The sequence below is a fragment of the Oncorhynchus mykiss genome, chromosome 7 (genome assembly GCF_013265735.2).
Source record: "Oncorhynchus mykiss isolate Arlee chromosome 7, USDA_OmykA_1.1, whole genome shotgun sequence".
Taxonomy (NCBI): Eukaryota; Metazoa; Chordata; class Actinopteri; order Salmoniformes; family Salmonidae; genus Oncorhynchus; species Oncorhynchus mykiss.
The window spans coordinates 87645843-87669011 of record NC_048571.1 but is presented as its reverse complement, the minus strand read 5'-3'; the positions used below and the strand labels follow the sequence as shown (position 1 = coordinate 87669011).

The window sequence follows — 23169 nt, the reverse complement described above, 5'->3', positions numbered from 1 at the left end:
TGCTCTCGTTGGCTGGCCCTCTCTTCATCCTCGACGCCAAACCCACTGGCTCCAGGTCATCTACAAGACCCTGCTAGGTAAAGTCCCCCCTTATCTCAGCTCACTGGTCACCATAGCAGCACGCGCTCCAGGAGGTATATCTCTCTGGTCACCCCCAAAACCAATTATTTCTTTGGCCGCCTCTCCTTCCAGTTCTCTGCTGCCAATGACTGGAACGAACTACAAAAATCTCTGAAACTGGGAACACTTATCTCCCTCACTAACTTTAAGCACCAGCTGTCAGAGCAGCTCACAGATTACTGCACCTGTACATAACCCATCTATAATTTAGGCCAAATAACTACCTCTTCCCCCTACTGTATTTATTTATATATTTAGCTCCTTTGCACCCCATTATTTCTATCTCTACCTTACACATTCTTCCACTGCAAATCTACCATTCCAGTGTTTTACTTGCTATATTGTATTTACTTTGCCACCATGGCCTTTTTTTTGCCTTTACCTCCCTTATCTCACCTCATTTGCTCACATCGTATATAGACTTGTTTATACTGTATTATTGACTGTATGTTTGTTTTACTCCATGTGTAACTCTGTGTTGTTGTTTGTGTCGAACTGCTTTGCTTTATCTTGGCCAGGTCGCAATTGTAAATGAGAACTTGTTCTCAACTAGCCTACCTGGTTAAATAAAGGTGAAATAAAAAAAATAAAAACATGTGATTGGCCGAGGGTCATGGATGCTCACATGTGATAGGCCGATGGTCATGGATGCTCACATGTGATAGGCCGAGGGTCATGGTAAGATGAGCACAAGAACTCCACCATCCTCACACTACACCCAGCCAAGTGTCATGACACAAATGCTATATTTAATGATAAACAAATTACATTTGCATAATAAGAGTTTACGTTAATTGAAAAATCCTATTTTAATAGTTATTGTTGGATTGTGAGTGTTTGTCTCATTTTGAAGGTAAAGAAAAAAAAGGTATGAAATCTTTTTACGTTGCATGTTGGAATGTACAAGGATTGGAGTCCTCTGCTTTTGGGCTAAGGAGCAGAAACCCAGACTTCCTGAAAGAAATTAATGATGTTGATATTGTAGTACTACAGGAAACATGGTGCAGAGGTGATGTTTCCACTGGCTGTCCACTAGGTTATAGGGAGATCATCCTACCACCCACTAAAATAAAAGGAATCAAACAGGGCAGAGACTCAGGACAGGGCAGAGACTCAGGGCAAGGCAGAGACTCAGGACAGGGCAGAGACTCAGGACAGGGCAGAGACTCAGGACAGGGCAGAGACTCAGGACAGGGCAGAGACTCAGGGCAGGGCAGAGACTCAGGGCAGGGCAGAGACTCAGGACAGGGCAGAGACTCAGGACAGGGCAGAGACTCAGGACAGGGCAGAGACTCAGGGGGAATGCTAATATGGTATAAATCTGAACTAACTCATTCAATCAAATTGATCAAAACAGGATCATTCTTTATCTGGTTAAAAATCAAAGAGGCCATCTTGACAGATAAAAACGTCTTCCTCTGTGCCACATACATTCCCCCCTCAGAGTCACCCTACTTCAATGAAGAGAGTTTCTCCATTCTAGAGGGGGAAATTAGTCACGTTCAGGCCCAAGGCAACGTCCTGGTCTGTGGAGACCTGAATGCTAGAACAGCAGAAAAACAAGACACTATTAACAGTCATGGGGATAAACACCTACCAGGAAGCAACAACCTTTCCCTCCCCACATACAGACAGGAAGCAACAACCTTTCCCTCCCCACAGACCCCCACAGAAACAAAAATGGAGTACAGCTCGTGAAGCTCTGTCGAACACTGGGTCTGTACACAGTCAATGGTAGGCTAAGGGGACTCTTTTGGTAGGTACACCTACAGATCATCCCTTGGCAGCAGTACTGTAGACTACTTTATCACCGACCTCAACCCAGTCTCTCAAAGCGTTCACAGTCAGCCCACTAACACCTCTCTCAGAGCCTTCACAGTCAGCCCACTAACATCTCTCTCAGAGCCTTCACAGTCAGCCCACTAACACCTCTCTCTGACCACAGTAAAATCACAGTGTATCTGAGAAGAGCAGAACCCAACCGTGAAGCATCACGGCCCAATAAATTACATGGTACAAAACAGGCCTATAGATGGATTCCAAACAGTACAGACATCTACCAAAAAGCAATTAGTTGCCAAAAAATACAATCTCTCCTGGACAACTTTTTAGCCTAAACATTCTCCTTCAGCAATGAAGGTGTAAATTTGGCCGTTTGAAATATAAACTTTATATTTGACAAATTAGCCTCCTTGGCTAATCTAAAGAGGCACAAGAGCAAACCAGAAATAACAGAAAATGAAAAATGATTTGATAATGATTGCAAAAATCTAAGAAAGTCATTGAGAAATATATCTAATCAAAAACACAGAGAACCAGACAACAAAAATATAGGCCTTCAATATGGGGAAACACTGAAGCAAAACAAACACACCCTAAGAACAAAAAAGGAACAGAACATTAGAAATCAGCTGGATGGAATTGAGGAATCCATAGAATCGAATTGGAATAAATTAAACAAACCTCATCAGGAGGAACTGGCTATCCAAAATAGGGATGTGTGGAGAAATCACTTTGCAAAACTCCACAGCAATATAACAAAGAGCCCAGAACAAAAAGATATACAAGAAAAATTACAAATCCTTGAATCAGCAGTCAAAGACTATCAGAATCCTGTGGATACCCCAATTACAGAAGAAGAATTATTGGAAAAACTATGCACTCTCCAACCCCAAAAGGCCTGTGGTGCTGATGGTATTTTAAATGAAATGATCAGATATACAGACCACGAATTCAAATTGGCTATACTCAAACTCTTCAACATTATCCTCACTGCAGGTATTTTCCCTGATATTTGGAACCAATCTATAAAAATGGAGACAAATTTGACCCAAATAATTAGAGGAATTTGCGTTAACAGCAACTTGGGGAAAATTCTCTGCAGTATCATAAATAGCAGACTACGTTTCCTTGACAACATCCTGAGCAGAAGCCAGATTGGATTTCTAAAATAATATCATACAACAGACCACATTTACACCCTCCACACTTTAATTGACAAACATGTAAACCAAAACAAAGGCAAAATCTACTCGTGTTTTGTAGATTTCAAGAAAGCATTTGATTAAATTTGGCACAAAGGTATTTTTTTTATAAACTAATAGAAAGTGGTATTGGAGGGAAAACATATGATGTTATTAAATCAATGTACATTAAAAACAAATGTGGTTAAAATTGGCATCAAGAAAACAGACTTCTTCTCTCAGGGACGGGGAGAGAAACAGGGCTGCCCAATAAGTCCAACACTATTTAACATCTACATTAATGAATTAACAACAACAAACAGACTTCTTCTCTCAGGGACGTGGAGTGAAACAGGGCTGCCCAATAAGTCCAACACTATTTAACATCTACATTAATGAATTAACAACAAGCAAACAGACTTCTTCTCTCAGGGACAGCCGAATATGTGTCCTGCCACAACCTGAGGGACAGCCAGTGAAAAGTGCAAAGTAATGTGGATAATATTTCCCATCTTGTTTTGTTTTGTCTTTCATACCAGGTCATGTGTCTTCTCAGTCATGTTGAGACTGGTCTACTACCAGGTCATGTGTCTTCTCAGTCATGTTGAGACTGGTCTACTACCAGGTCATGTGTCTTCTCAGTCATGTTGACACTGGTCTACTACCAGGTCATGTGTCTTCTCAGTCATGTTGACACTGGTCTACTACCAGGTCATGTGTCTTCTCAGTCATGTTGACACTGGTCTACTACCAGGTCATGTGTCTTCTCAGTCGTGTTGACACTGGTCTACTACCAGGTCATGTGTCTTCTCAGTCGTGTTGACACTGGTCTACTACCAGGTCATGTGTCTTCTCAGTCATGTTGACACTGGTCTACTACCAGGTCATGTGTCTTCTCAGTCATGTTGACACTGGTCTACTACCAGGTCATGTGTCTTCTCAGTCATGTTGACACTGGTCTACTACCAGGTCATGTGTCTTCTCAGTCGTGTTGACACTGGTCCACTACCAGGTCATGTGTCTTCTCAGTCATGTTGACACTGGTCTACCACCAGGTCATGTGTCTTCTCAGTCATGTTGACACTGGTCTACTACCAGGTCATGTGTCTTCTCAGTCATGTTGACACTGGTCTACTACCAGGTCATGTGTCTTCTCAGTCATGTTGACACTGGTCTACTACCAGGTCATGTGTCTTCTCAGTCGTGTTGACACTGGTCCACTACCAGGTCATGTGTCTTCTCAGTCATGTTGACACTGGTCTACCATTGCTTTAATGTATTGTTGTTGTTCTCATTAATATTGTTGTTGTTGTTAATGGTGATCCCATGTCCACTACTACTATTATTATTATTATCACCATTTCTTTATATATATATAGAAATATTTTATATATAAATATATATTTTTCTTTGTATATATGTATACTTTGGCAATGTAAGTAATAATGAACTTGCCATGTCAATAAAGTCAATTGAATTGAAATTGAGAGAGCCACAGAGAGAGAGAGCGAGAACGATTCCCAAACCTTCCATAACAAAGCCATCACCAACAGAGAGATGAACCTGGAGAAGAGTCCCCTAAACAAGCTGGTCCTGGGGCTCTGTTCACAAACAGAAACAGGCCCCACAGAGCCCCAGGACAGCAGCACAATTACACCCAACCAAATCATGAGAAAACAAAAATGTAATTACTTGACACATTGGAAAGAATTAACAAAAGAAACAGAGCAAACTAGAATGCTATTTGGCCCTAAACAGAGAGTACACAGCGGCAGAATACCTGACCACTGTGACTGACCCAAAATTAAGGAAAGCTTTGACTATGTACAGACTCAGTGAGCATAGACTTGCTATTGAGAAAGGCCGCCGTAGGCAGATCTGGCTCTCAAGGGAAGACAGGCTATGTGCACACCCAATCTTGATAAACTCCCATATCTACTGGGTGAAATTCCACAGTGTGCCATCACAGCAGCAAGATTTGTGACCTGTTTCCGCAAGAAAAGGGCAACCAGTGAAGAACAAACACCACTGTAAATACAACCCATATTTATGTTTATTTTCCCTTTTGTATTTTAACTACTTGCATATTGTTACGACACCATATATAGACATGATATGACATTTGTAATGTTTTTATTCTTTTGGAAGTGTAGTGTTTAATGTACATTTTTTATTGTTTATTTCACTTTTGTTTATCTATTTCACTTGCTTTGGCAATGTAAACATACGTTTCCCATGGCAATAAAGCCCCTTAAATTGAAATTGAATTGAGAGAGAGAGAGGTCAAACTGCTCTTTCAGTCAGTCTCACCACTCTGAAGCCAGCCACCCACTACAGGACAGTCTAGAACAGTAGAACCAACCAACCAGTGCAGGAATAGCCTGTTCTCCAGACTGTCTAGAACAGTACCGGGCATTCTAGAACAGTCCGAGCATTCTAGAACAGTACCGGGCATTTTAGAACAGTACTGGGCATTCTAGAACAGTACCGGGCATTCTAGAACAGTACCGGGCATTCTAGAACAGTCCGGGCATTCTAGAACAGTACCGGGCATTTTAGAACAGTACTGGGCATTCTAGAACAGCACTGGGCATTCTAGAACAGTAAAGGGCATTCTAGAACCGCAGACCTGAGGATGAGAAACCTCCTGACCACCCAGAACCAGAACTGTTACCGGAAGTAGATCGTGAAGGAGTGTTACACCCGCCTGGCAGAGCCATCAACGACGAGACTTCCCCACCAGCTTTGTCCCTCGCAGGGCCAAGGAGCAGCTAGGGCTGTCTCTCTAAACTCCCCCTGTCCACCAACAAGACTGTCCTGCCTCCTGTGTTATCCACCCTGGAGAGGAGGAGAGCTGCCTCCTGTGTTATCCACCCTGGAGTGGAGGAGAGCTGCCTCCTGTGTTATCCACCCTGGAGTGGAGGAGAGCTGCCTCCTGTGTTCCCCACCCTGGAGAGGAGGAGAGCTGCCTCCTGTGTTATCCACCCTGGAGAGGGGAGAGGCTGCGGTGCCCAGGGACAGGTGAGTGAATAAATTAATGAATACATTTGACAGATTTGAAATACATCCGTTGGAGCACAACACTTGATCCTGCTAACGACACCTAAATGTGTGGTGACCTAAATCATAGGAGACTACGTCACCTTGAGCTTAATGAGCAGAAGGAAGTAAACTTTTAAGATGGGCCAGTTTCCCAAACACATGCTCAGAAATGTTTTAGAAAAATATACAGTACAATTTCATATAAAAAAAATGATTGAGGATTAAAAACACATTAAAATCTAGTGCCATGGTGGTCCTTGTTACCCTGTCCCAGGTCCTGGGACGTTAGTGTCTTCATGGGACGTTAGTGTTTTCATGGGACGTTAGTGTTTTCGTGGGACGTTAGTGTCTTCGTGGGACGTTAGTGTCTTCGTGGGACGTTAGTGTCTTCGTGGGACGTTAGTGTCTTCGTGGGACGTTAGTGTCTTCGTGGGACGTTAGTGTCTTCGTGGGACGTTAGTGTCTTCGTGGGACGTTAGAGTCTTCGTGGGACGTTAGTGTTTTCGTGGGACGTTAGTGTCTTCGTGGGACGTTAGTGTCTTCGTGGGACGTTAGTGTCTTCGTGGGACGTTAGAGTCTTCATGGGACGTTAGTGTTTTCGTGGGACGTTAGAGTCTTCGTGGGACGTTAGTGTCTTCGTGGGACGTTAGTGTCTTCGTGGGACGTTAGTGTCTTCGTGGGACGTTAGTGTCTTCGTGGGACGTTAGAGTCTTCGTGGGACGTTAGTGTCTTCAGCAATGATCTTCCAAGGTTTTGCACACTGGGTAATCACATTCAGATCGACATCACATTGATATCGACATCCCTATTCTATTCTATTCATTATTTAACCAAGGAAATCACATTCAGATCGACGTCAATATATGTTTTTCTATGAGAAATACAGTTGATGTCGGAAGTTTACATACACTTAGGTTGGAGTCATTAACTCGTTTTTCAACCACTCCACAAATTTCTTGTTAACAAACTATAGTTTTGGCAAGTCGGTGTCATGACGTTGCCATCTTTGGGTACAGCAAGCCCCATCCCCCTCTCCCTGCCTCCTACAACTAGGCTGCTGAGGTCAGAGAGGTCGTAAATTGCTGGAAGAGATGATCTCCTCATGGCCACAGTATAGAGACAGAGTGAATTTTCATAGAGAACAAAGGAATTTCTTCCACCTCACAGAACTTGAGGTCCGAACAACGTTTACGTTCCGGAGAAGGTATAAAAGATGGGTGAAGAATCCAACTACGAACTGGTCCGTTTGGTACAACTTGGGGAAGCTCATGGGAGACGGTGCGGCCCACATTACCATAACGCTGTTTACAGTGGGGCAAAAAAAGTATTTAGTCAGCCACCAATTGTGCAAGTTCTCCCACTTAAAAAGATGAGAGAGGCCTGTAATTTTCAGCATAGGTACACTTCAACTATGACAGACAAAATGAGAAAACAAATCCAGAAAATCACATTGTAGGATTTTTAATGAATTTATTTGCAAATTATGGTGGATATGGGATATACCAAATATATTCTCTGATATAGGAAATACCAAATATATTCTCTGATATCGGATATACCAGATATATTCTCTGATATAGGATATATCAGATATATTCTCTGATATAGGATATACCAAATATATTCTCTGATATAGGATATACCAAATATATTATCTGATATAGGATATACCAAATGTATTCTCTGATATAGGATATACAGACATATGTTAGCTATAAATAATGTTCCTTAAAAGAACACTGCTACATGACATATTACAAACTGGTTCAACTGAGGAAATAATCATTTACATTTGGATAAGCCATTTGCATGTCGTCAGGTGTTTTTAACATGACTCTGGTACCCTATTCCCTATATAGTACACTACTTTAGACCAGGGCCTTATTCCCTATATAGTACACTACTCCCTATATAGTCCACTACTTTAGACCAGGGCCTTATTCCCTATATAGTGCACTACTATAGACCAGGGCCCTATTCCCTATATAGTGCACTACTTTAGACCAGAACCCTATATAGTGCACTACTTTAGACCAGAGCCCTATTCCCTATATAGTGCACTACTTTAGACCAGAACCCTATTCCCTATATAGTGCACTACTTTAGACCAGAACCCTATTCCCTATATAGTGCACTACTTTAGACCAGAGCCCTATTCCCTATATAGTGCACTACTTTAGACCAGAGCCCTATTCCCTATATATAGTGCACTACTATAGACCAGGGCCCTATTCCCTATATAGTGCACTACTTTAGACCAGAACCCTATTCCCTATATAGTGCACTACTTTAGACCAGAGCCCTATTCCCTATATAGTACACTACTCCCTATATAGTCCACTACTTTAGACCAGGGCCTTATTCCCTATATAGTGCACTACTATAGACCAGGGCCCTATTCCCTATATATAGTGCACTACTATAGACCAGGGCCCTATTCCCTATATAGTGCACTACTTTAGACCAGAGCCCAATTCCCTATATAGTGCACTACTTTAGACCAGAGCCCTATTCCCTATATATAGTGCACTACTATAGACCAGGGCCCTATTCCCTATATAGTGCACTACTTTAGACCAGAGCCCAATTCCCTATATAGTGCACTACTTTAGACCAGAACCCTATATAGTGCACTACTTTAGACCAGAGCCCTATTCCCTATATAGTGCACTACTTTAGACCAGAGCCCTATTCCCTATATATAGTGCACTACTATAGACCAGGGCCCTATTCCCTATATAGTGCACTACTTTAGACCAGAGCCCAATTCCCTATATAGTGCACTACTTTAGACCAGAGCCCTATTCCCTATATATAGTGCACTACTATAGACCAGGGCCCTATTCCCTATATAGTGCACTACTTTAGACCAGAACCCTATTCCCTATATAGTGCACTACTTTAGACCAGAGCCCTATTCCCTATATAGTGCACTACTTTAGACCAGAACCCTATTCCCTATATAGTGCACTACTTTAGACCAGAGCCCTATTCCCTATATATAGTGCACTACTATAGACCAGGGCCCTATTCCCTATATAGTGCACTACTATAGACCAGGGCCCTATTCCCTATATAGTGCACTACTTTAGACCAGAACCCTATATAGTGCACTACTTTAGACCAGAGCCCTATTCCCTATATAGTGCACTACTTTAGACCAGAACCCTATTCCCTATATAGTGCACTACTTTAGACCAGAACCCTATTCCCTATATAGTGCACTACTTTAGACCAGAGCCCTATTCCCTATATAGTGCACTACTTTAGACCAGAACCCTATTCCCTATATAGTGCACTACTTTAGACCAGAGCCCTATTCCCTATATATAGTGCACTACTATAGACCAGGGCCCTATTCCCTATATAGTGCACTACTTTAGACCAGAACCCTATTCCCTATATAGTGCACTACTTTAGACCAGAACCCTATTCCCTATATAGTACACTACTATAGACCAGGGCCCTATTCCCTATATAGTACACTACTATAGACCAGGCCCCTATTCCCTATATAGTGCACTACTTTAGACCAGAACCCTATTCCCTATATAGTGCACTACTTTAGACCAGAGCCCTATTCCCTATATATAGTGCACTACTTTAGACCAGAGCCCTATTCCCTATATATAGTGCACTACTATAGACCAGGGCCCTATTCCCTATATAGTGCACTACTTTAGACCAGAACCCTATTCCCTATATAGTGCACTACTTTAGACCAGAGCCCTATTCCCTATATAGTGCACTACTTTAGACCAGAGCCCTATTCCCTATATAGTGCACTACTTTAGACCAGAACCCCATTCCCTATATAGTACACTACTATAGACCAGGGCCTTATTCCCTATATAGTACACTACTATAGACCAGAGCCCTATTCCCTATATAGTACACTACTATAGACCAGAGCCCTATTCCCTATATATAGTGCACTACTTTAGACCAGGGCCTTATTCCCTATATATAGTACACTACTTTAGACCAGAACCCTATTCCCTATATATAGTGCACTACTTTAGATCAGGGCCTTATTCCCTATATAGTGCACTACTATAGACCAGGGCCCTATTCCCTATATAGTGCACTACTTGGTAATAGGATGGCAGGAAAAAGCTGCCATGTGATGCAGTAAACAAAGCATGGGGAGAAGAAAAGCAAGATGCTTCAAATGAGCTGGTCACAGGCACAGCTGGTCGCCTAGCAACAAGGAAACACACACATTAACCTCTGAGTGGCTGGAGCAAAGTACGCCAACGTTATTATAGGAAACTAAAACTAATCATGAAAAAAATATTTATTAAAAAAATATATATATATAATTAAGAAACCCACTTTAAAAACTAAAACTGTACTGAAACTATTATTTTTGATTCCAAAACTAAACTACATGAAAAACCCACTATGTTTAGTTTTAGATTTTTTTTCTAATGGGTTTTTCAAGCTTTTGAATCTGTCAGGTAAATGCTGTCAGGAGATGTTTCAATAGGCCTGTTTCTCTGGGTCTAGGTCTGTCTAATCTGTAATGCAATCTGTAATAATCTATAATCTAGGTCTGAGACAACTAGAAATACAACCTACAACACATACATGCCTCCTAGCTATTAGCCACCCAGGCTAACACTAAAACTAAATAATATCAAAAACCAAATAGAAATGTTTTTAGAAAACTCAAATAGAATAAAAACTACTAGATTAAGTCAACAACAACAAAAAAATACTAATAGAAATAAAAACGAATATAAAACACAAAAGTATAATAATCTTGAAGCACAGAGTGCAGCTCAGTGACCATGCTTCTGGGATTAATTAGCTCTGGACTGGAGCAAAGCAAACACTGCAGGACGCACACAGACCACCCGAGGGACACCGAGACGTCCTCAGGACGGTACCGTTACGAGGACAAGACGTTAACCCTTATTCCTCGGAGCGGCCTTCACAGTGATGCACACTGGGTAGTGGTCACTCACCGCCAGGGCCTGGAACACACAAACACACACCATCGGAGGATTTAACACTGACACCATCAGAGGATTTAACACTGACACCATCAGAGGATTTAACACTGACACCATCAGAGGATTTAACACTGACACCATCAGATGATTTAACACTGACACCATCAGAGGATTTAACACTGACACCATCAGAGGATTTAACACTGACACCATCAGAGGATTTAACACTGACACCATCAGAGGATTTAACACTGACACCATCAGAGGCTTTAACACTGACACCATCAGAGGATTTAACACTGACACCATCGGAGGATTTAACACTGACACCATCAGAGGATTTAACACTGACACCATCAGAGGATTTAACACTGACACCATCAGAGGATTTAACACTGACACCATCAGAGGCTTTAACACTGACACCATCAGAGGCTTTAACACTGACACCATCAGAGGCTTTAACACTGACACCATCAGAGGATTTAACACTGACACCATCGGAGGATTTAACACTGACACCATCAGAGGATTTAACACTGACACCATCAGAAGATTTAACACTGACACTGTTTTACATTCAGACGTTTTGGATCTCTAGTTGGTACAGTCTACATTAGATGCATTTCAGATCTGTCAAGAGAGAGAGAAAGAGAGAGAGAGGAGAGGGTGCTATACCTGTAGCTCGGTTAGTCCGTAGGCCCGTCTGAAGTCAAACACATCCAGAGAGGTTGGGTTGACTGCCTGGATCATCTTGTCCCCGTGGAGGACAACCCTATTGACAGACAGAGGAACAAGGATGGGATCAGACAGGAGCAGGAGAACCATAGAGCAGAAAGAGAAATCCTAAAGAAGACGTTCTGGCTGATGAACAGTTACGTTGACATCCAGCACCTGCTCAGTATACTGATCGGGTTGGCTCCTAGGTCACATTACAAGTCTGTTTAACCCGCTGAGCTTAAAGCTTAACCACATTCGTTACACTCAAAGGGAAGCCATAGGGATGTGCACGGGATTGTATGACCCCTGATGTATGTTTCTATGGCAATGCCCTCTGACCTGTCATAGGCACAGTCTGTGGACTCCTTGACGGTGGTGTCGATGGTGTCACCCGTCAGCCACAGGAAGCTGCTGTCAGACCGCAGGCGGATGCTGCTCCACTGCTTCTTGGGTACGTAGCCGCAGGCCGCATTGAAGTCGCCCATGATGATCACATTCTGAAGAAAGGAGATGTGAGATTGAGCATGGAAACTACCACAGGTGTGCAAAGTACATTGGACACAAAAAAAACATGCTCAATGGAGATTTTTTTTTGCACCAAAATAATCTGTTTTAATCTTGTACCGATTACAGTTTACATTGAACACAAATTTGGTTTAGTAAGGTGTCATTTTAGGGCCTTTTTTTCACCATTTATAGAAATGATATCTGCTAATACCCATAGTAATCTGAACATTTATTACAAATACACACTATTACAAATTCACACTGTTACAAATACATAATTGTTACAAATATCTCATTGTTACAAATATCACACACCATGGAGAGCATTGATCTCTACTGTTGGTGGTGACTGTTGTGGTTTACCAGTGGAGTTATATGAGCTTGTAGCTATTTCTGGGAGATACTGTATGTTGTAATAAACTTTACCTGTGCATGTTTTTTTTACAGGGGTGAAATCAGAAATGATACAACTACTGATAAACCACTAGGAAGGTGGTTTCTGGCATTTCTAGGGAGTTTTTCCTAGCCACCATGCGTCTACATCTGCATTGCTTGCCGTTTGGGGTTTTAGGCTGGGTTTCTGTGTAGCACTTTGTGACGTCGGCTGATGTAAAATGGGCTTTATAAATACATTTGATTGATTGATAGGAAATTATTAAACTGCTGATAGACTACAACTATATATATATATATATATGTGTGTGTGTGTGTGTGTGTGTGAGTATATATAGGATATAGGTCAGTCCAAACCAAGATAGGTAGGTGTATGTGTGTGTGTGTATAGGAAATAGGTCAATCCAAACCATGGTAGGTAGGTGTGTGTGTGTATATATAGGATATAGGTCAGTCCAAACCATGGTAGGTAGGTGTGTGTATATATAGGATATAGGTCAGTCCAAACCATGGTAGGTAGGTGTGTGTGTGCTCTACCTTTGAGGTCCATCGTTGCTTGACATCTTGGAACACATCATACAGTTCATTTATCTCCCTGACGGACGTCTCTGGAGTGGTGTGGATCGGGATGATCACAAAGTCCTGGACGGCTGCAGGGAAAGAGGGATACTTGTTGTCCCAAGCAACTTTTACAGCTGTGATACAATATGCCAGTTTAACCTACTGCCTTCTAACTGTCAAAGCAACTTGCCAATTCGGTATTTCTTCTTCGCTGTTAAAACTGCGAGCAAGAATTGTAATTGAAGTGTAGCTCTGCAGTGAAGTGGTCCTGCCCCGATAACATCTAGTCTAACGGTAATAATGTGTTGGTTAGTTCAGCCAGACAGTCACCTGTTTTGGGGGAAGAGAACCAGACGATGAAAGGTTCCCTGGAGAAGGCATCCTCATCTCCAGGTTGGGTGTCAGGGTACTGGTACACTTCCTTCACTGACACCAGCCTCTGTCTGAGAAACACATGTCATCACACTTCCTTTAGTACTAGTTCAAGTGCTTTGCTTATGGTCTGTGACAGTTCTCAGGCCCATACATGCACTGTAAAAAAAATGTAAAAAATCATCCTACTGTTATTTCGGTAATATACTGTAAGCCGGTTACATGTAAATTACTGTAAAAAAAAAGTACAGTATGTTAATGTAAATTCCAAATAAACTTTGCCGTAAAGTTGACCAAAGTTTATTTGGAATTTACAGTAAATTACATATTACTGTAAAATCAACAGTATTTTGTTTTACAGTGTGTTTATAACAGGTCTAAAAGAAAGCAAAATCCTTAAGATTTTGATAAAATGTCCATATCAGAGAGCAGGACTGATACGTGTTGAGTTGCTTATAGCTGATGATACACTGGCAATGTTTTGAGCCAACGTTGCCGAGCAACAGAGTTGGGTATGAGACCCTAGCGCAATGATCTAGCTCTGGTCTGCACTAACTAGCTCTGGGCCAGGGCATATAGTAGCTAGCTAGCACACTAGCTCTGGTCTAACTCTGGTCCGCACTAGTTGTGGTCTAGTTCTGGTATGCACTAACTAGCTCTGGGCCAGCTCCGGTTCAGAGTGTAGCTAGTAGCCAGGTGGCTCTGTTCCACACTAGCTCTGGTCTAGCTAACGTCAGCACTAACTAGCTCTGGGCCAGCTCCGGTTCAGAGTGTAGTTAGTAGCCAGCTAGCTCTGGTCCACACTAGCTCTGGTCTAGGTAGCGTCTGCACTAACTAGCTCTGGGCCAGCTCCGGTTCAGAGTGTAGCTAGTAGCCAGCTAGCTCTGTTCCACACTAGCTCTGGTCTAGGTAGCGTCTGCACTAACTAGCTCTGGGCCAGGGCATATAGTAGCTAGCTAGCACACTAGCTCTGGTCTAACTCTGGTCCGCACTAGTTGTGGTCTAGTTCTGGTATGCACTAACTAGCTCTGGGCCAGCTCCGGTTCAGAGTGTAGCTAGTAGCCAGGTGGCTCTGTTCCACACTAGCTCTGGTCTAGCTAACGTCAGCACTAACTAGCTCTGGGCCAGCTCCGGTTCAGAGTGTAGCTAGTAGCCAGGTGGCTCTGTTCCACACTAGCTCTGGTCTAGCTAACGTCAGCACTAACTAGCTCTGGGCCAGCTCCGGTTCAGAGTGTAGTTAGTAGCCAGCTAGCTCTGGTCCACACTAGCTCTGGTCTAGGTAGCGTCTGCACTAACTAGCTCTGGGCCAGCTCCGGTTCAGAGTGTAGCTAGTAGCCAGCTAGCTCTGTTCCACACTAGCTCTGGTCTAGCTAACGTCTGCACTAACTAGCTCTGGGCCAGCTCTCGTCTTCACAAATTGGCTCTTGTCCAGGATATAGATAGTAGCTAGCTAGGTCTGGTCTACACTAACTAGCTCTAGTCCTGGGCGTACTTAGTAGCTAGCTTGGGTCCAGCTCTGGTCCAGGGCGTACAGACGGACTCAACTTCAATAAAGCTTTATGCTAGAGTTTACCACAGTTAACTACTCATACTACTGTTATTGCAGTAACTACCACTACTACTACTGCCACAGTCACCACTACTACCACTAGCATTACAACTCGCCCATTATAATCCACAATAACAACTCCACACCTACAAACCACCCCAAAATGCCTCACTATAACTATAAGCTATGAAAACCCTATTCCTACCATTCCTACCACCTCCACTTCTTTAATTACCATGAAAAACACTTAGAGGAACAACACATATCAATAACTAAAGTTTTAAATTAGATTTACCAAATATTGAAATAATAATAGTTTCCACCACCGACACAAAGTCACGTGACTTTGTTGGTGATTCTTCCCTGGTTACCATAGCAACATTTGCGCTTACTGTTTTTTAAAATTTTTATTAAACTAATTCTTATTTACATTGACAGCCTACCAGGGAACAATAGGTTAACTGCCTTGTTCAGGGGCAGAACGACATATTTTTACCTTGTCAACTCGGGGAATCCAACTAGCAACCTTTCAGTTACTGGCCCAACGCTCTAACCACTAGGCCACCTGCCTCCCCCCTCTAACCACTAGGCCACCTGCCGCACTAACCACTAGGCCACCTGCCTCCCCCCTCTAACCACTAGGTTACCTGCCTCCCCCTCTAACCACTAGGTTACCTGCCTTCCCCTCTAACCACTAGGCCACCTGCCTCCCCTCTAACCACTAGGCTACCTGCCACCCCTCTAACCACTAGGTTACCTGCCTCCCCCTCTAACCACTAGGTTACCTGCCTTCCCCTCTAACCACTAGGTTACCTGCCACCCCTCTAACCACTAGGTTACCTGCCTCCCCCTCTAACCACTAGGTTACCTGCCTTCCCCTCTAACCACTAGGTTACCTGCCTTCCCCTCTAACCACTAGGCTACCTGCCGCCCCTCTAACCACTAGGCTACCTGCCTCCCCCCTCTAACCACTAGGCTACCTGCCGCCCCTCTAACCACTAGGCTACCTGCCGCCCCTCTAACCACTAGGCTACCTGCCACCCCTCTAACCACTAGGCTACCTGCCGCCCCTCTAACCACTAGGCTACCTGCCACCCCTCTAACCACTAGGCTACCTGCCGCACTAACCACTAGGCCACCTGCCTCCCCCCTCTAACCACTAGGCTACCTGCCGCCCCTCTAACCACTAGTCTACCTGCCGCACCTCTAACCACTAGGCCAACTGCCTCCCCCCTCTAACCACTAGGTTACCTGCCTCCCCCTCTAACCACTAGGCTACCTGCCGCCCCTCTAACCACTAGGACACCTGCCGCCCCTCTAACCACTAGGCTACTTGCCTCCTCTAACCACTAGGCTACCTGCCTCCTCTAACCACTAGGCTACCTGCCGCCCCCCTCTAACCACTAGGCTACCTGCCTCCTCTAACCACTAGGCCACCTGCCGCCCCTCTAACTACTAGGCTACCTGTCTCCTCTAACCACTAGGCTACCTGCCACCCCTCTAACCACTAGACCACCTGCCGCCCCTCTAACCACTAGGCCACCTGCCGCCCCTCTAACCACTAGGCTACCTGCCCCCTCTAACCACTAGGCCACCTGCCGCACTAACCACTAGGCCACCTGCCGCCCCTCTAACCACTAGGCCACCTGCCGCCCCTCTAACCACTAGGCTACCTGCCCCCTCTAACCACTAGGCTACCTGTTGCCCTAACCACTAGGCTACCTGCTGCCCCTCTAACCACTAGGCTACCTGCCGCCCCTCTAATCACTGAGTACCACTCTTCATATTTTCAAGCATGGTGATGCTGCATCATGTTATCAGTATGCTTGTCATCGGCAAGGACTAAAGTTTTTTTTTAAGGATAAAAATTTACGGAATACAGCTGTAAGCACAGGCAAAATTGTAAGACTTACCTGTAGATAAAGGCGTACTGCTCCTTGTAAGACTTACCTGTAGATAAAGGCGTACTGCTCCTTGTAAGACTTACCTGTAGATAAAGGCGTACTGCTCCTTGTAGGACTTACCTGTAGATAAAGGCGTACTGCTCCTTGTAGGACTTACGTCCCAGTCTGTCACTGATCACATAGTTATACTCATTCTTCCTGGAGCTGTAGTCACTGCAGAGGACAGAGGGAGCAGGGGGGTTGGATGGATGGATGGGTAAATAGATGGGTAAATGGATGAATTAATACATTCATGAACCAATGAATGAACCATCAAACAAATGAATGGATGGATGAATGAATGAGTGGATGAATGAATGGATGGATGGATGGATGGATGGATGGATGGATGGGTAAATGGATGAATTAATACATTAATGAACCAATGAATGAACCATCAAACAAATGAATGAGTGGATGAATGGATAGATGGATGGATGGATGGATGGATGGACGGACGGATTACTTAATGTACTTTATTGACAGTGTTGGGGAGTAGTGAACTATATGAAATTCAACTAGAAATGTAACTAAATTCTGCAGTAGCTTGGTAGTAGGGTAACTGTATGTAAATCTAGGTAGTGTTTTCACTAGTTAATTACCTTTTTGTCATGTAGTGCTGTAGCGAACTACACACAACTTTTTGGGGGGCCAAAATTATATAAAATATGGGTGAAGTAGGTTAAAAAACGTCCGTTCTTTTTCAGCATCAGACCTCACTTGAAACACTTTTTGTATTTAATTCGGCTAATTTACACATTCTGTAAACATCTGATTCCATTCTGTAAACATCTGATTCCAAAATGATCACATCTGATTCCAAAGTGATCACATCTGATTCCAAAGTGAGCACATCTGATTCCAAAGTGATCCCATCTGATTCCAAAGTGATCACATCTGATTCCAAAGGGATCTATTCTTGCTGTTTGTTGTCTATGCCACTTTAGATTTAGATATGATAATTTTTCACAAAGTAGTTTGGATGTAGTGAACTACTTTTTCAAAGTAACTTCAGTTAAGCAACTATATTTTTCTTAAGGGTATCTTAAATTCTTCCAGTGTTAAGTACAGTGCATTCAGAAAGTATTCAGACCTTGATCCTTTTCCACATTTTTGTTACATTACAGCCTTATTTTAAACTGGATTAAATATAATTTTCTCATCAATCTACATGTAATCACAAAGCGAAAACAGGTCTATAGAAACCACCAAGACCACCTAGAGCTGGCCACCCGGCCAAACTGAGCAATCAGGGGAGAGGGGGCCTTGGTCAGGGAGGTGACCAAGAACCCGATGGGTCACTCTGACAGAGCACCAGAGTTCCTCTGTGGAGATGGGAAAACCTTCCAGAAGGACAACCATCTCTGCAGGACTCCACCAATCAGGTCTTTATGGTAGAGTGGCCAGACAGAAGCCACTCCTCAGTAAAAGGCACATGACAGCCCACTTGGAGTTTGCCAAAAGACACCTAAACAAGATTGAGAAACCAGATTCTCTGGTCTGGTGAAACCAAGATTGAATTCTTTGGCCTGAATGCCAAGCGTCACGTCTGGAGGAAACCTGGCACCATCCCTACGGTGAAGCATGCTGGTGGCAGAATCATGCTGTTGGGGATGTTTTTCAGTGGCAGGGACTGGGAGACTAGTCAGGATCAAGGGAAAGATGAACGGAGCAAAGTACAGAGAGACCTGCTCCAGAACCCTCAGGACCTCAGACTGGGGCGAAGATAAATTTTCCAGCAGGACAACGACCCTAAACACACAGCCAAGACAACGCAGGATCTGCAGAGAAAAATGGGAGAAACTCCCATGAAGCGTCATACCCTAGAAGACTTGAGGCTGTAATCGCTGCCAAAGGTGCTTCAACAAAGTACTGAGTAAAGGGTCTGAATACTTATGTCAATATGATATGTCTAAAAACCTGTTTTTTTGTTTTGGCATTATGGGGTATTTTATGTAGATTGATGAGGAAGAAAAACAATTGAATTCATTTTAGAACGAGGCTGTAACGTAACAAAATGTAGAAAAGTCAAGCGGTCTGAATACTTCCCGAATGCACTGTAATTGGTAGTTTGATAAACGACATTTTCAGAGTAGCTTCCCCAACATTTTGTTCTTATAACACCCAGACTAATACACACTAATACACACTAATACACACTAATACACACTAGTGTTATTGTAACAGGGGAGTATGTCTTTCAGGCCTTGGTCATCACACCAGCCATTGTCCTTTTCAGGTCACCCCTACCTGTTGAGTTGAGTCATGAGCTGAGGGAAAGCCTTCGCACTGAGATCTTTAATCTCCATCACCAGCATGATGTCACAGCGAGCGATCAGCTGCAATATAGAGACGTCTTTTAGTACACTGGATAGAGATGCTGGTGCATGTGTATGAGAAACCTCAACTTAACATCAAGTACTTCCTCAGATGGCCAGATATTCCATAAAAAATTTGCCATTTTCAGCTACAATAGTCATTTTCAACATTAACAATGTCTACACTGTATTTCCGATCAATTTGATGTTATTTTAAATGGACAAAAAAATGAGCTTTTCTTTCAAAAACAAGGACATTCTGAAGTGACCCCAAACTTTTGAAAGGCAGCGTACTTAATATACAGGAAGTTTAATTTCCCAGAGAGGACAACGTCCACCACATAGTGTACTTCCTTAGTTATATAATATAGTTATTCTCTCACAGATCCAATTCTCACGCTAACCTGACCTCACTCAGACTCTGTTCTGTTTTACTAAAGAATGTTGTCGCACCAGATCCCCCTTGCTGACTTCTGCTTTCCATGGAACAAATTTATACGCAGTTCAATAGGTTGAGGTCAGGACACCTTTACTCAACACGTCCATATTCGGAAGGATGTTGTAACATCTGTACAATCCCCTTCCTCACCTCTGTTTTGTACGTATTTCTACACACTACAGTTCAGGGGTCTTTTGCTTACACCCAACAAAACACACCAGTAACTGGAACTATACAATAATCAAATACGCATCCTGAGTGTTACTGATGTACATACAGTATATGCATTATCTATACAGCACATGCACAGCATTATCTATACAGTATATGCACAGCATTATCTATACAGTACACGCACAACACATCTATACATTGCATGCACGACATTATCTATACATTACATGCACAGCATTATCTATACAGTATATGCACGGCCTTATCTATACAGTACATGCACAACATTATCTATACATTACACGTGCAGCATTATCTATACAGTACGTGCTCATCATTATCCATACAGTACATGCACAGCATTATCCATGCACAGCATTATCCATGCACATAATTATATACACAGTACATGCACCGCATTATCTATACAGTGCACGCACAGCATTATCTGTACGGTACATGCGCCGCATTACCCGTGCAGTACATGCAAAACATTATCTATACATTACATGCACTGCATTATCTATACAGTACATGCACAAAATTATCTATACATTACATGCACTGCATTATCTATACAGTACATGCACAACATTATCTATACATTACATGCACTGCATTATCTATACAGTACATGCACAACATTATCTATACATTACATGCACTGCATTATCTATACACACAGTAAATGCACAGCCTTATCTATACACACAGTAAATGCACAGCATTATCTATACACACAGTAAATGCACAGCCTTATCTATTAATGTAAATTGTAATGACAAGATTGTTGCCCTTGACATGCACCTTCTCGTTTTCGAGGGATCCTGTTTTATTATTATTTATTATGCTAAAGTCATAGTTGTGAGGTAATGAATGTGACACAATGCAATGAACTCGTCTGCTGTAAACATGTAAGGTACAGAGTCTAAGGTTCAAATGTCAACCCCTGTTTGCAGAACTAGTCTGCTGTAAACACGTAAAGGTGCAGAGTCTAAGGTTCAAATGTCAACCCCTGTTTGCAGAACTAGTCTGCTGTAAACACGTAAAGGTGCAGAGTCTAAGGTTCAAATGTCAACCACTGTTTGCAGAACCGACTGCGAAACTCACTGTTAGCAGGAACACCACAAAAGAGACCATAACTGCAGACTGTAAATGGAACAACCACATCTAGTTTCTACGCAAATTATAAGGGATTCAACATCCACATGCAGTTGAAGTCGGAAGTTTACATACACTTAGGTTGGAGTCATTAAAACTCATTTTTTCAACCACTCCACATATTTCTTGTTAACACACTATAGTTTGGCAAGTCGGTTAGGACATCTACTTTGTGCATGACACAAGTCATTTTTCCAACATTTGTTCACAGACAGATTATTTCACTTATAATTCACTGTATCACAATTCCAGTGGGTCAGAAGAGATGAGTACATGAGTCCTGTATCGACATAACCTGAAAGGCCGCTCAGCAAGGAAGAAGCCACCGCTCCAAAATCGCCATAAAAAATCCAGACTACGGTTTGCAACTGGTTAAACTAAATAAATGTAGACTACTTACAGCCAATATGACATCAACCACCTCTGGCTTCTCTATTTTCTTCTCTCCAAAGGACTGGATGTTGAAGGTGCAGATCTTCAGGGCTGAGCCCCCACCACTGAGCCCCAGAACCATGCCCAGCACCATCCAGCTCACTACCCTCCAAACACTAACACTACCCGACATGCTCACTGAGAGGTCAACAACAGACTGTCTGAGGGTACAGAGAGCCAGGAGAAGTAGCAGCTGCTGTGTGTGTGTGTTTAAGCTATCTGAAACACAACACTTCCTTTTTGGATGTATGATTAAAAAAAGACGTCACACATATCTTCTGTAATGTTGGCTACAGTCTCTCTCTCTCTCTCTCTCTGTTTCTCTGTTTCAGTCTCTCTCTCTCTCTCTCTGTTTCTCTGTTTCTGTCTCTCTCTCTCTCTCTCTCTCTCTGTTTCTCTGTTTCAGTCTCTCTCTCTCTCTCTGTTTCTCTGTTTCAGTCTCTCTCTCTCTCTCTCTCTGTTTCTCTGTTTCAGTCTCTCTCTCTCTCTCTCTGTTTCTCTGTTTCTGTCTCTCTCTCTCTCTCTCTCTCTCTCTGTTTCTGTCTCTCTCTAGGATGTGGTGAGAGGTCTATCAGCATGGAGGCAGGAAGCTATCTAGCTTAAATACGGGCAAGGCGTTATGCCGTGTGGTGTTGCTTTTTAAATTGAGATTATATTTATTATGGATCCCCATTAGTTCCTGTCAAGGCAGCAGCTACTCTTCCTGGGGTTTATTATGGATCCTCATTAGTTCCTGTCAAGGCAGCAGCTACTCTTCCTGGGGTTTATTATGGATCCTCATTAGTTCCTGTCAAGGCAGCAGCTACTCTTCCTGGGGTTTATTATGGATCCCCATTAGTTCCTGTCAAGGCAGCAGCTACTCTTCCTGGGGTTTATTATGGATCACCATTAGTTCCTGTCAAGGCAGCAGCTACTCTTCCTGGGGTTTATTATTAGTTCCTGCCAAGGCAGCAGCTACTCTTCCTGGGGTTTATTATGGATCCCCGTTAGTTCCTGTCAAGGCAGCAGCTACTCTTCCTGGGGTTTATTATGGATCCCCATTAGTTCCTGCCAAGGCAGCAGCTACTCTTCCTGGGATTTATTATGGATCCCCATTAGTTCCTGTCAAGGCAGCAGCTACTCTTCCTGGGGTTTATTATGGATCCCCATTAGTTCCTGCCAAGGCAGCAGCTACTCTTCCTGTGGTTTATTATGGATCCCCATTAGTTCCTGCCAAGGCAGCAGCTACTCTTCCTGGGATTTATTATGGATCCCCATTAGTTCCTGCCAAGACAACAGCTACTCTTCCTGGGATTTATTATGGATCCCCATTAGTTCCTGTCAAGGCAGCAGCTACTCTTCCTGGGGTTTATTATGGATCCCCATTAGTTCCTGCCAAGGCAGCAGCTACTCTTCCTGTGGTTTATTATGGATCCCCATTAGTTCCTGCCAAGGCAGCAGCTACTCTTCCTGGGATTTATTATGGATCCCCATTAGTTCCTGTCAAGGCAGCAGCTACTCTTCCTGGGGTTTATTAT

At 43.1% G+C, this 23169-nt stretch overlaps 1 protein-coding gene across 1 annotated transcript; it reads right to left on the bottom strand.

The window, feature by feature from the left end:
- Positions 1 to 10173: 10173 nt before the first annotated feature.
- On the bottom strand, positions 10174 to 21995 carry LOC110528678 (deoxyribonuclease gamma). Its single transcript, XM_036984304.1, has 8 exons — positions 21621 to 21995; positions 19379 to 19467; positions 17210 to 17302; positions 13595 to 13707; positions 13241 to 13353; positions 12143 to 12300; positions 11762 to 11858; positions 10174 to 11104 (listed from the first exon to the last, which is right to left on the bottom strand). Exons 1-8 carry the CDS (start codon positions 21783 to 21785, stop codon positions 11036 to 11038), a joined length of 897 nt encoding a protein of 298 aa, XP_036840199.1. The 5' UTR covers positions 21786 to 21995; the 3' UTR covers positions 10174 to 11035.
- Between the last annotated feature and the right edge of the window lie 1174 nt (positions 21996 to 23169).

Coding starts and splice junctions, on each gene's coding strand:
- LOC110528678 (XM_036984304.1), bottom strand. CDS start 21,785: ATGTCGGGTAGTGTTAGTGTTTGGAGGGTAGTGAGCTGGATGGTGCTG. Junction 19,468..21,620: donor TGGTTGATGTCATATTGGCT/GTAAGTAGTCTA, acceptor TCTATATTGCAG/CTGATCGCTCGCTGTGACAT. Junction 13,708..17,209: donor CAGTACGCCTTTATCTACAG/GTAAGTCCTACA, acceptor TGTGTTTCTCAG/ACAGAGGCTGGTGTCAGTGA.